At 37.6% G+C, this 15,534-nt stretch overlaps 1 protein-coding gene across 1 annotated transcript; it reads right to left on the bottom strand.

Moving 5' to 3' along the window:
* Nucleotides 1-1,733: 1,733 nt before the first annotated feature.
* Nucleotides 1,734-15,265, bottom strand: LOC126904432 (mothers against decapentaplegic homolog 6-like). The gene is made up of 5 exons (XM_050683474.1): nt 14,068-15,265; nt 11,896-11,949; nt 8,782-8,856; nt 3,340-3,555; nt 1,734-3,265 (listed from the first exon to the last, which is right to left on the bottom strand). The coding sequence occupies exons 1-5, from the start codon at nt 14,492-14,494 to the stop codon at nt 2,943-2,945; spliced, it is 1,095 nt and encodes a 364-aa protein (XP_050539431.1). The 5' UTR covers nt 14,495-15,265; the 3' UTR covers nt 1,734-2,942.
* Between the last annotated feature and the right edge of the window lie 269 nt (nt 15,266-15,534).

The raw sequence follows: 15,534 nt of genomic DNA, 5'->3' as shown, positions 1-15,534 counted from the left end.
TCCATAACGGCTCTAAATAATTGGTGTTTCCAAACTTATTGAATACTCTGTAAATGATAATTCTACTTGTTTATAAATAAAAAAAAAAAAAACAGTACGGTCACACTGACTATTTTTAAAAAGATGTTAAGTAACAAGTAGTAATAATTACGGCGGCACTATCGTTGTAACCGCCTAGTGTTATTCTTTTGTTTTGTTATAAATAGTTTTGTACTAATTAGTATTTTTTATTTTCCTTTAGTTTCTGATGTAATTCAAAAAAACATTATCCCTAAAGCTTAAAATATTTATTCTAAAGAAAGTTAACATTGTTTAGAAAATACCTAATTTATTTAATGTTAACGGGCTACAAACTTTGTTACATGTGTGCATTTGTATATTATATTAAATAATTCATGTTAACAGAAGAAATATAATATAGACGACTATACCAATGGATCTAAAATTTAATTTAACAGTAAAAAGTATGATCCAAATTAATATTTGATATTCAACATCTAATAGTCATTTTTTTAAATAATTTGTAGCAAAACATTTTAACACGTGTAATAACTAATACATATATTCTATAAAAATATATCACATAATAAGTGATCCCCGTGGATAAAATAAATTGAAAAGTAATACATTTCCTTACCCTCTTAAGCATTTTAAGAAATGCCCATGCAAAAGATTCTATTACATTTGACCAATCAAATCTAATAAAGCATATNGGAACGGAACGAAATTTCACGTTCCGGAACAATATTTTTGTTCCGTTCCGAATCCCTGCTTAAAAGACCCTCAATAAAAATCGCTAACACATTTTTACAGACTATAAAAAGACCATTTTCTCTAAAACAAAAGTTCTTGGTCAATATTCTCTCACATACAATTTGTGTCAGTATATGTAAATATTTTCATTTCTTTTAAATGTAGCAACTATGAATTTCTAAATGATAACATATATAACTAGCCAGTTTATTAGATAATGAACTAATAAATAAAGTTACTGTTTAATAAAAACTTTTGGAATAGTCAGATGAAAATAGGATGAGTACGCTTATCCTTCGACCATTACTATAAATTGTTAATAACTTCGGAAATACTGGTCCAGAAAATATTAATAACTTATCATTTTCTTAATTAGAACATTATCTCATAAATACGATTTTTAATTATGTATTGCTATTATAAAAATAATGTTGGTCCCTTATATCTATTAAGAATGAATATAAGAAATATTTACATATTGCAAAAAAGTATAGAACTAAAACAAAACAAAAAAAAATGTATCAATATTTTTTTTTAAATAATTGAATCATGATAAATATAGCATCATGTGAATATACACAGTACTGGTCTTAAGACTTTTAGTGTAAGCATTATTTTCGCAACTATAACAAAGTTATGACTTTTGTGAAAGAATAAGCCAAACACAAATTTTATAACTTATTAACAAATATTTCTTGATGAAATATAGAGAAATCATAGTCTTTTCAACAAATAATTTATTGATTTTTTATAGTATAAAATAATCATAAAAAAGGAATTATAAGGATAAATAATTACAATTCAAAGATTATTTAAATTTGATTTTATTCATAAAATATACAATATTTGTATGATAATTTATATAGTCCCCAGTTTTTTTGTCAAAAATAAAATATACTCAAATAGTTATACAATTTTCAGACTATTGACAAAAATATGTGAAATGAAATGGTCATAATAAGAAAAAAGACGTATAAATATAAGTTCATAATGTAAAATTTTTGTAAAAAAATATGACAAAATTGATTTACATTTGTAAATTTTTAATAGATTATAATTGTATAAATAAATAAATAAAGTAATATAACAGTATTGGAAAACTAAGATTTTGATTAAGTAAAATAGGCTAATTATTTGTAAAAATAAATCTACATGACTTTGAAAAATATGTACTTCATTTATAACAATAATACGCATATTAAAAAACAAACGAACAAAAGTGAAAAGTATCAATATATATATATATGCTATCAAAATAGTCACAGGACAGGAACAGACTTAAAGTAGCTTAAAACCGATATAAATTTAAATAATATTTATGATGACAAAAGGGAAAATGAGCAGTAGTAATCCTGTTTGTGTTTGTTTCAACAATTTATTTTATACAATTCAACATATTCTATTTAGTTTACAATTTAGTTAAATGTAAGAAAATATTTTTTTTTTTTTTTTACAATAAGAAAATGGGAGTAATAAATTGGTAACATCTAAAAAAATAATGCTTTTCATGTAAAAGGTACAAGGCACATTTATTTCTCTTACAATCTAACAAAAATTCATAATTTTGAAAAAAATAAATTGCCAAAAAATTATTCATTTTATTACATTTAAATTACTATTATTTAGTATTTGCTATTCTATTATAATTCCTAAACCAATTTTGATCAACAGTCAATTTTAAACATCCTGACTAGATCTTAAAAAAAAAAAAAATTACAAAATTCTAGTTTACATTAAATGGAGGAGGAACAAATAAATCCTGTAATAACAGGGCGAGAGGGAAAAAGGTAATTTGTCAAAATAGATTGGTTCATGGAATGTGGATGTCATTAAGCTCTAGTTTCCCTTACGTGTTGAAATAGCATCGTACCCTTAACAAAAAGAGCAGTCGTTATAGGACGCTGAACTAATATCACAATAGTATCCTTTTGTTATTACAAAAATTAAAAAAAAAAAAACAATAATTTAGTTTGTTCGAAGGTCTAGTTGACAATAATAAAAAATTGTACACACAAGATCAACAAACATGAACCCTAAACGAGCGTTTTCAACACAACTTGGTTTGAGTCACAAATTCAATAAAAATAATTAACCTTACAAACTAAAGTACATATTATTAGTTTGAGAGTAACAGTGTTAAGCACTTTAATCTCATAATTTCGGACTATGTTTGTTTGCAGTCACTTGTGTCATCTGCATGGGTCGAGTAATACTTCAATCCAAGTAGGACAAGAAGTAATCTCTTGCCGGGAATACTTGGGACCCCATCCTTTGGCAAAGCTTATGCGCACAGCATTTGGGTCAACAGGTCCTACACGTAATCCATTCGAATAACGAATACGGTCGCCATGAGGATTACCCGTAAATATATTTAAACAGTGGCCCGAAGGTACACGGAACACCAAGTATGACCTGCTGTCAGGATCATCAAGAGTAGGTGAGTTTACAAACATGGGCCAATCACTTAAATTGTATGCCCATACACCGTCGTCTTCTCTGCTCAGTGCTAGACCTACAATTAAATTACTCATAAATACTTCTGTTTATTTATAGTTTATGATTTATATATATATTCTTTTAATTTACCTTGTCCGATTTTGGTCCTATTTCGGAGCACTGAATCCGGGGTTTGTTGGGTAGGCGAATAATTGTGCTGAGTAAGAGCAGCAAGAGAAAGCCCCGTGCCTATGGGTACATTCCAAAACACATTTACCGATTTCGTGTCTACAGGATAGAGCCTACCGACCCTCTGCGACAATTCCCAATAGGCAACTTTACACCATTCTTTTTCATTTGGTTTTTCTGTAAAATAATATAAACGCACAATTAATATTATTTAAAAATTAGTCTAACAAAAATTATAACACAGACAATTTACTCATATAACAAAAAAATGTATTCATCTTACAATAGCCTCTAGAATACTATTTTTATTTTGGTATTTTTAATGGAAGTAAATAATAAAAAAAAAATTAATCAAATCATAGGGAATTATTTTCATTCAGATCCTCTTATTAAAAACAAATTATTAGTTGTTGTGCAAAGGTTAATGTTAAACATTTTTCAAGACCTCATCACAAATATTGTTTTTATAATTTTTTTATGGAAAACCCAAATTTTGTATTTTACACTGAGTGTAAAAATGACTATATGATGTAGCTAATTTATACTACTAAATAGTACACCACCACATGCTTCAATAGATTTTTGAAACACGAACACGAAATAAATATCTAACCTTTTCACAAATATAAGTGACGTAGATATACAAGAAAAACCCACGACAAAACCAAAGCAAAAAAACTGTAAACCGAATAGGATAATAACACATCTTAGGGGTAGACTAGTTCGTGTTGCTTCTATTCCAGTCTTTTTCTCCGCTATATAATAATAGTAATAATGGTGATAACACTATGAACGACGGCGGCGGCGGCAACCATATGTGATTTTGGCCTTATTGGTACATAACGTTATGGAAAAAAAGGTCGAACCGAGTTTAACCGCACGCACTCACACGAAATAATAACAATGGCCCCGAGGGATTCAATAATGTACTGGCGGTACAGGCGATGATGGATGGATTCTCCGAGTAATCGAGTAAATAAAAAAAATAATAATCCACCAAGAGCACGTGATACCCTCCTCTACGTGTTACACCAAAACTGGTAAAAATCATCTGTGCAATAGATCCAACGCATTTAACGATTTCAGTGCAATTTTAATCGAAGCTGATCATAACATGCAGTTGGCAACGATAAAAATGATGATGTCTTTAAACATGTTAGTCACAAATATTTTGATTATTAAACTTCTAAATAATTTAGAAGTTTAATAATCAAAATTATTAAATTCAATTATTGAAAAATTACTACTACTACGACGAACTGTAGGCGTTATAAATAATATTTTTTATAGTCATCACAAAAAACAAAACAACTGTTGTAGTGTTCATTACTGTCTTTGGAAATGAATATCATCAATTCGTATCATCGCGTGTTCACAAGACAAAGTAAAAAAAATTTTTTTGAAAATAAAACGAGTGGAAAAAACAAACAGACGGGGTTTCTATACCATAACAGACGGCGGCTGCCGTGGCGCGTTTTTAGGTACTCTCCGAGGCATTTCTAACATTCCGGGCGGCCGCCCGTCGGCTGATAGGGCGCCGCCCACCACTCGCATTCCACCGGCGTCGTCGTTTCGTCCTTCTTCCTCTGTGGTACTTTTTTATTTTTAAGGATATAACCGTCGCCGCCACACTACACACACACCAGTCTCCTCCACGCATAGGTTAGTAAATAATAAAAAAGACGCCGGATCTCTACTTGTCTTTACAAGAAGAGCACGACAACGATCCAAAGAATACGTTATTATCATTGTCGTCGTCGTCGGTCCAGCTGTTTATTGTTCCACCCTCTCGTATCTAACACATACACTTGAATAAAAAAAAAAAAAAACATGAATGAAACACAAAATATTATACTCGCAACAATAAACACAAATATAATACTGTACACAATATCAAGGTTTAATTACAAAACGTCTAAGCTCCATAGTTATATAGCTCTAGATATGGTTTAATAACAACCAATTAACAATTGGCACGTTTAATTGCATTGTTATATTCGACGCGCAACATGTGACACTTTCATGTTATAAACGTCAAGACGATAGGCACGAAATTGTAAATATTTAACTTGAGAATTAATTACCGAGGAAAAATATCACATGCAACACCACTACCACCTACAAAATTCATTCATAAGGCATCGGTGAAATAATTCAGTAAAATACACGATGAAACATAAGCCACTGTTTGAGGCCCACTGATGGGTTTGGATACTCTTTTCCAATACATTCTGTAGAGTTCCCGTAAAACCGCAGGTAAAACTGATATTTGCCTTTAAGGTTAGCGTCGAGGAAAAGTAGACGACGACGACAACAATGTTCAATAGTTAACCGAATAATATTCTATCGATAGTTTTCCTAGTGGTCGGCGGCGTATTGCATCGTTATTACACGTCTGTTGTTGCAAAACAAGCCGACAGACAGTTTTAATGCAAATTCGGTACTTCTTCAGTGATAAAAAAACCACTACCAACTATATGAACGCACCGAAAAGCAGCGGTTACATTAAATCAACTCAACGAAACAAGTTAAAAACGCAGGGGCCCCCTTCTTTGTGCGATCGAGTAGTAAAACGTTTTGTATGACGTTCCTGAACTATGTTCGTGTGAATGCGGAGCGACGCGACCCGAGAGAGAAATCGTCGTCGTGAACAATACACGTGAAAATGATTAGGAAGTAATGAATGAACCGGTCAAAACCGAGTTAGGTCGGAGGACGTCGTCGCCGCCGCCGTCGAAACGCAGTCGACACGTTTGAAAAAGTTACGGTGCACATATAGTACGATTTTGAAATATCGTCATGTTAATGGACAACCTCACGCTAAAGGCATACGGACTATAAGCGCATTGGACCGGTTTTGTTTTTTTGGACTTCACGCGTCTCATTTTTAACGCACACAAACGCATAAATTTCAATTCGTTCAATACCGGCGGCGCATAACGTTCGCAATGACATACCCGTAGCGTATAGAGCAAATTTCGGCTAGTTTTTTAAGAAAAATATTGCAAATGTAAATGAAACCATTATCTCCTAACTACGGAGGGGGGGGAGAATCTATCTGATCCTAAGGAACAAATAATCAGTGCACCCTACACTACATTAGTCGAGTTATTGTTTTTGATTCTTAGGTAAAATAATTACCAAGGCGACCACCCGTTCGTTGCATTGTGAGTAGTGACCAGTTTTGGGCGCCATACAACCGTCGCCGGCGGTGCTAGCGCTGTGTGAACGCGGCTCAGCACGGCACGACGACCGACGAACAGCCAAAAGCAAGTCGGCGGCGGCGACCGGTTCTCCGAAACGAGTGGCGCGGCGGCCGTGGAAAAACAGGGAGTACGTACACGGTGGGGGCCCGTGATGAATGGCCCCGGCACGACGGCGGCGCAATGGATGCCGGCAACCGGATCAGACTGGGCGCCACGGCGGCCCATCATTAGCCACCAACACACACACACACACACGCATAATACACTGTTGTACTGCTGTGTACGGAGAGAGAAAAACACACAATACAATAAAAATCTTAACAAATCATCACATACAACTGTACCAAACTAAAATAGATGTCTGTACAAATTGCACGTAAAAAATGAGGTTTATAGAAATATTAAGAATAACATCGCTGGATAGTTTTCGAATAAACCTTTGAAAATAAGTCTCGAACAAATATTTTCGACCCTTGTGATTCCACACACACACACACACGTTGTTTAACTCTGCCGACGGCAAAAATACATATAATATTATATCATGTAAATATTTATATTTGTATTTTATTTTATGCGACGACGATGACATCATGTTGTTCTCGAATCAACAGCGTTGAAATGACGTCACGGGCGCCAGTAAACGACGGCCGGCGGTCTTTTGTGATGGTTATTTTTATCGGGGCCGAGACGGCTGTGTGGTGTGTGTGTGTTTTTGTCCTAGTGAATCGTGTTGTATATATTATATATGGCGTGTGGCCGTTTCAAATGAAAAAATTTAAACAAAGCTTGTCCTTTTTTCGCTATTCGTCACAGAAAAGACTACGATATCACTAGTGTGCAAACATTTTGAACATTAATATACACACAGTGAATAATACATACGATATCGTCTCAACGACGGCGGCGGCACACATTTTTTATAATTGATAATAATAGTAACAGAAGTAGTGTAGTAGTCGCCGTTGCCATTACCATCATATCCTTGGTGGGTCTCTGTCACCCAACCCTCTCCTCCACCAGATAAATCACACCACCTATACCGTCCGCCTAGACTCGATCAATCATCATACGGTCGTCATAGTTGTCGACGCCAACAACAGGCGCCGCTCATTACCACCGTCGCGACCGCGAAAACGATCAACAACACGCCACCGGTTTATCATATTTTAATATTATAAAATATTCACGTAATATTATATTACTGTGGCTGCCCACCCGTACAAGCAGCAACAAACATAATATATTGGAGAAGTATTGTTTTTCATTATTCCCAGGCCGACAGTGCAGAGGTAATAATTAACGTTATTATCGGTGAAACATGGTCGTCGAACCCATTTAATACTACTATATAATCGTTAAACGAATAATACGTTGAAAAAAAAAAAAAAAATAGTTTCATTACCGGGCCGATATTTAATCTACTGGCGCCTGTGAAGTCCACGTCAGCCCGACGGCTGACCTTCCGACATTCGCGATAGTTCGAACCACCCCCGTACCGTGTTACCCAAAAGAGGCGCACGATTCTTTTGTGGGCAACTATCGACGGCGGCAATGAGCAATAATAACATTATAATATTACAATCGTTTCCGCGTCCGAGTCGGTTACGCGATGGTTTCGAAGGAGGTGGACCGCTAACCATCGCCGCCACTTGTAATTAACCTTTGGTGAGTTTTTTTTTAAGTTTGGTCGGGCGCCAGTCGGTCGCGCGGGTGCACCGCAAAATGTCATCTGCCCGACCTCGTCCCCACCGCCGTCGTAACGATACGCGTGCAATAATATAACAAACAACAGCCGTATAGATAGACATGAAATTTACTACGAGTCATTCGAGGGAAGCGCCCACACGACAGTTCTCACGTTCCTCATTACGGCTGTTGGTAAAAAATAACATTTTAAATGTTCATGGTGCATTTTGCACGGATTGATTTTTGAGGATTAAACACCCGATATTCGAGACTAACGTGAGCCGTCGTCTCGAACAGAAATAACTAGGAAATCCGAACGGATTTCTACTGATTAATATAAAAAAAAAATGAAATAGAAAATTACTATCACGACCGTTGGCAGAAACCGAGAGTTTCGGCGCGTTTTCGACGTGAGTACCTCCTAAACGTGTTTAGCATTAATAGCACAGCAAGAATTGTTTAATGGTCCGTGTTATTAATGAAGTTAAAAGTAAAAATTTGAAATTACCGTCGCCGTCGGTGCTGAACGATCCTCGGAGCTCGTCGTCGTTGCTGTCCCAGCTGCATTCACTCGGAGCCCGATCTGTAAAAATAAAATGGTAAAAAAATGTTAGCGACCACATTTTAGACATAGTATATATATACACACGCGAGCACAACTAGAACGTACTTATATTACATAAGTCGTCGGTTTCTATAACGTGAACACGGCGACGTTAATTAGGAATGACCAACGGAAATAATTCTATTTCAGGATAATTGTTATTGCAGTCCGCAAAATGTTTTGAATAAATAGACCGTTAATTTGTCCACCGTACCAATTTAGTTTTTTATTCGTATTTGCAATGGCGCATAGCGTGCGACAAACCCTAATTAAGTAGAACAGTCACCAGCACCACAATGCACGTGTTTAAAGTTCTAGGACAAAGACATCAGAGATTTATGCCGAGATTAAAGCCGACCATTAGTAGTGCAGCCTCCTCCTTCTACTGCATCATAATATAAAACGAGTAATTGACCTATTTAATGACTCATTGTGCGTACAAAGTCCGTCCGAGACACGCGAATCACACACGCGTGGACCGAAAATACGATTCCCACGATCTCAGTAAAACAGAGACACTTTAATAGATACCAAAGTTGTTAGTTTACATTAAACTTGCGTTTTGTAATACGATGTACGTATTGATTTTTTCGAGCAAATGTGAATTATCGAAATGCCACAAATATCGATAACAATTGCATAACACTAACAAATGAAAAAACAACGCAATTTACAAAAAATCTCTTTCGAGACTCTGTAAATTTTAAAATTTCTTATTATCTATTTTGATTTTTTGAACGAATCGCCTGTGCTTCGATAAAACAGAGAAAATTTCATATAATTTTATCATACACAAAATAAAATTTCACAGTTTATTTTTTGCTTTTCTATGAGAAAAACGAACGNCTTTCGAGACTCTGTAAATTTTAAAATTTCTTATTATCTATTTTGATTTTTTGAACGAATCGCCTGTGCTTCGATAAAACAGACAAAATTTCATATAATTTTATCATACACAAAATAAAATTTCACAGTTTATTTTTTGCTTTTCTATGAGAAAAACGAACATGACCGGCGATGAGTCTATATCAGAGGGGTAAAGCTAAAGATGTGACTGGAATGCGACCGGTGGTAGTCATCTCCGGAATGATAATATTACGACATAGACGTTAAGAAGAATAACGTAGGCGCACATAGAGAAAAACAATACTGTTTGTACGAACAGCGTGTATTACCCATTGCGAATGAGATATTATTAGAAAGAGAAAAAAACTATAACAATTTCATTGTGTGCGAGCAAGAACGGTATTAAAACAGGTCGCGGGGATGGCATGGCAACAGCTTGAATTGTGCACCGAGTGTTTTCATATTATTCCTGTTCTCTCTCGATCGACTGAGGCGAATGACCACATTCCCGACGAATGAATCTTCAGTTTCTTTTTTACACTCTCTCTCTGTCTCTCTCACAAACCCTACCGCCGTATTAACTGTGTCTTTCTCTGTCCCGGCTGTCACTCGGCACACAAAACACCGACCGGGTTATTTTTATATACAAATTGAACATTATTATAAGAAGAACGCCCATGCGGTCGGTCATCGAGTAACTTTGTCATTTTTATTTTTTACCTCTAGCCAACTACATTTTGTCGGACCTTCAATTTTCATTTTCATTTTTTTTTTTATTTCTGTTCGATACTACTCATTGAAACACAAAGACTTATTAATCAGCGAGTCTGCCATCTAACGAACACAAATAGAGCAAGTCCATTGCGTTTTAAGACGACGATATTTGTCACTGACGGGATTTCCTCAAACAAAGGGCCACCGAGTGAACTCGAAATAGAAAACCCAAGCCGTTTGTAAAGAGATGAAAATAATATAAACCAACTCACGGGATTTGCTCTCCCTTTTATTGCTCCACGCGTCATACCTATCGCGCCTGGCCGTTTTTAATGACCCTATTTCCCGGTTTTCTTCTTCCGCCGGCATTGTTTCCCACCCCAGGGACACCGAAACTCATTGAAATGAGTGACAGTACGCGGCGGCGAGGGAGTAAACGTACCAGTCAGCAGCACAACAGAGGCTAATCTCCAAGCTTCCACTCGAACGGATTATTTTTATGTGCGTCGCAGGGACGACGGTGGTCGTTTCGCCAAAGCCTCTGCCGCACATAACCCCCGGGGAAGAGGGTGAAGAACACGTGGCGTACCTGCTTCTCCACCGCTACCGTCAGGGTTAGAAATCGGACGAGGGTAAAATTGGAATTCCAGATCGTTTTTCACCCTCTTCTTCATACTCGCTCTCCTGTTGCCGGCAGGCATCTCAAATGCCCGAAACGGTTTATGACGCGTTTTGGCGAACTATGCGGAGGGCGAATAGTAGGCGTACACGTCGAGAGCACACACAATGGGGACCGGAAGATTACTTAGTACTTTCCTCAAAGCAACGGTCTTACCGCTAATATCACAAGGACCCTGTACGCCGTCAACATTACGCAGAACGAAATCTTTCATGGGGTGTAACGGAGCGGAAATGAGGAACGTGACAAACAGAGTTATGACAGACTCGACGAACGGCAGAAAATTAAGTATTATTACAAAATCAGCGAAACGAACTTTTCATCATAACACGTCTACCAAATTACGTTGTCGAATCAAAATATAAACGATAAAAAAATGCTTTGTTAGGAAGCATCTTGTGGTAGAAGTTATCGATCGTACATAAAGAAATTGAAAGTCATAAACCAGACGATTTAGTCTGGACCTGTGCCATCACCACAATTTAAACATTTTCCGTTCTCCCGTAATACTATTTCAAAAATAAGTTGAGATGAATTAAAAATGTATGGGAAATAAACAAAATAAATATTTGAAAGAAAATGTAGATTAAAATTAGTGGACTCAAACATATTACACAGCCGATAAAATAGCTACTAAACATTTATGCGAGTTTGAAGCGAGATATTTATTTTATTCAAAAAAAAAAGACTTATCACGAACGGAAAAAAATGTTGAGATTAGAAAAAACATAATATTTACAAGCCGCGTGTACAATAATATAAGCAAAATAAACACTTACCTTCGGGTTTTAGTTTTTCTTTAATAAACCTTGAATAAGGTGGCGGAGGTCGTTCTGAAACAAATAAAGACATAATTTTAATATAATTGTTACGAATGAGAATATTTTAATATAAATGAGTACTACCTCCTAATGAGTTAGGTGAAATAAATGTGATTTTTCGCAAGCATAAAAGAACAAAACGAAATCGACAAATGTAACCGCCACAAGTAAAATTTATGGTACACGTTCACTCGCAACTAATAATCCCATTAAAACATTTATTTCGTCACGAAGACGACTAGGAGGAGCTGACAAGACACCACTTGTTTGGTTCGTATTGGAAGGCGCGCTATTTTTACACACACACTCAACAAAGGCGTAAACACAAGACGGTCGCAAAATAGATAATTGTTTGCGAGCAATAGATTCGGTCGTTACGTGTACATGAAACAGCCAACTACGCGTACGCATCGACCGTCTTGGCGGCGTCGGTCTGAAGTCCATTTAATTCTCATCATTATTCATACGACGATAAAAAATAACCAAGGCGCCAGAGTTTTAAAAATAACCATAACACAAGATTAGAGTCAAATAAACAGCACATCAATCAAAACTTGATACACACACGCACATTTGAAAACTTGTCAAAAATAATTCGACAGATATCACGACTCTCGAATATGAACTTTCGGTTTATTGAAATTATCCCAATTATGCACGCACATTGCGCTCATATATTATTGCACACGCTAACCCGCGTCGCAATAAATCCCATATTCAGACACTAAAACGCCCCCAGTGTGGTTTTGAACTTTGGACGCCTTCGTCCTCGCCGACGGACGCCTTTGTGGAACCCACGAAGGCGACAAGTTGCGATGACGGACATCGTATTCACACGCGTATAATTCACGTTATAATATATAGATAATACGTGTATAATAATATACCGGTCGACGTGCGTTGACGTTCACAGTATGTTAGTGTATATATGTATATATGTACTCACGAGTCGGGCGCGCAAGTGTGTGAGGATAAAGCGGAGAGGAACGCGCGCGGTTGGGCGCCTCAACGCGGCGGCGGAACTGGTGGCGCCGTCGGGTTGCGTGACCGGGTCTGCGCGCTATTTATTTCTCATCCGGCCCAGGTGAAGTGGCCGCCGCAACCGTCGCCGTTGTGACGCAATTGGTACCAACCAAAACGATTATTATCGTTACAAATACACAACAATCATCGCATTGATCGAGAATACATCTGACATCATAAAATAAAACGTAGGGAAAAATACGCGCACCAGGCCTTTGGAACGGAATGAACATTATATCGTTGATTAAATTAAAAGGGGCCGCGCCTTATCATGGCCATGGCTTATCACAGTAAATGCTCTGAACATTTCCAAGAATAATAATCGCTGTTATTAAAATGTCGGCGGCAACTTCGCAGCAACCGTGATACATCACATACGCCGACCGGCATTGTGCACGTTTATCGACAGATTACATAGAAATCCTGTAAGGTGCGGTGTGCCCGGCGAAGGTTAAATAAAACGTAATACTATTGGATTTTTTTTTTTTACCGAGACGACGTACAGGGAAAAAACATCTCGCATAGTTTTACAACTCGTGTAGACTAGACTCATCTATGCATACCATATACGAAATAACACCGACTTTATTGCCAATAATTATAAATACTGTCAGTTTTACTGTTAATTCGAGTTAATCATTGCTAAAAGAGCAATGAAACGATGAATCTTGTATCAAATAAATTTAAATTATGATTAAAGGGGTAATTAGATAAAGGTATTAACTGACATTTTAAAATTGTTAAGAATGCTACTTTTTAAATGAATATTAAAGAGCTATGGAACTTTTTTGACACAAAATATATGAAATTACTTTCATAAGACAAATATTACAGGTCTAGCGATGTTTTTTTATGTACTAACACTTAAATTTGTTAACACTTAAATAAAAAATGCCAGATAACAACTTTATCCACTGGCCCCTTCCCTTTCCAATTATCATATGAAATTTAAGGACACAACTAGAAAAACAAATTTTTATTTCTCAGACAGACACGTAATATCAAAAATCAGTCAACTAATAAACATGTATGTAAATAGTGATTTAAGCAGAATATTTTTGCTTTAATTGTTAAAAACAAACAACATATTTTTATATTGAAACTTACCAATTTCACATCGTTTACTCCAATGGTACGGGTTGCAGCATACTAAATCTGGTAATCCAGTTGACGAGTACTGTTGTTGGCAGGCAGGTGTAGCCTTTAGTTGTTCGGCGGACTTGAGGTCAGGCCACCGCCACAGTCGACAGCAAATCACCGCTGGGTCGGCGAACAGGAAAGGCCTAACAGCTACACATTCGGCCGCATCCGCGCCAACAGTATCCACGGCCCTGAGTAATGTTTCCAGCTGCCGGTCATCGAGACGCTTGAAAAGCGCGTTTCGAAACTGCCGCTCGTCCGAGTCTGGACCGGGCGACAAGGCCGGCGGCTGGCCAACAGTCTTTTCCGCACACCGGGTTTCATTGTCCCTACGTACCCGAGCCTTCCACAATCGTTTAGCTAATGCCGTCCGCCTCCTCCTGAACATGAACATAAAACACGTGAATGCCGCCTCGCATTTGGTGGCCACTACTTCCGCCGAACCGCCAAACCAAACACTGCGCGGGTCCGCCGGCCGGCGTGACGCGCGCGCGGCAGGTTGATATGTGATCGCGGCGTGCGCAACTCCACGTTTCCCGGACGCATCCGTGTCGGACCGACCGCGGCTGTTGCCGGCACGTCGTCGTCGTCGTCGTCGCTGTTGCTGTCGACGTCGTCCCGTCAACAACGCGGTGCGGCCAAATCGGTCGACACCATCGCGACGCACAAACCACAACAACGCGACGACGGGTAGCAGCTGTAGGACGCGCACCACGTGTTGCAACGACCGCGACGGAACAACAAACTCTCAAACCACATATATTATATTATCTCAACAGTGGTACTGGTTTTCCCTTTAATTATCGAATAAACGATGATATTTCACACGGAGTAGTGCCAGTCGTCCCAACAACTGTTTATCACAACAATATTAATATTAAATAAGATAACAGAACTCACTAAATTTCACAATTGTTATACACACGCACACATAAATAATCCTAATTAGACACCGATAAATTTATAAAACAAACGTGAAATATTTTTATATGTATGAAATATTTTAAAATAAAAAAAAATTAAACGTTAGAAGAAGGCGGCGGAAAACAGTCGACGAACCGACACTATGAACATGCGGTGCAAGACTGACGGGTGAAAGAGAGAAACGCACGGCGTGTGTATGTGTATGGAATGGTGAGGCGACGGCTGTTGCTGTGCGTGCGCGCGCGTTGTTCGGGTAAAGAAAACGGGAACGACGACGTTGTCGTGTATAACTATGCCGGCTGCCCGCCAGCCCGGTGTTAACACCACCTCTCTCCCCGCGACTTACTGGAATAAGAGTACGATGTCTTCTCGCGCGGGGCGCCACCTACCCCGGCGCCAACGGCTATCAGTGCGACCACGCGCGCTAAACCGAATGTCGCGTATCCCACGTGTGGTCCTTTTTACAACCACAGAAAACAACACGTTGTCTGTTAGCGGTATTAGATTAAA

This window comes from Daktulosphaira vitifoliae, unplaced genomic scaffold (genome assembly GCF_025091365.1).
Source record: "Daktulosphaira vitifoliae isolate Bord-2020 unplaced genomic scaffold, ASM2509136v1 Scaffold_4, whole genome shotgun sequence".
Taxonomy (NCBI): Eukaryota; Metazoa; Arthropoda; class Insecta; order Hemiptera; family Phylloxeridae; genus Daktulosphaira; species Daktulosphaira vitifoliae.
The sequence above is the reverse complement of the archived record's forward strand: the minus strand, read 5'-3'. Positions and strand labels throughout refer to the sequence as shown.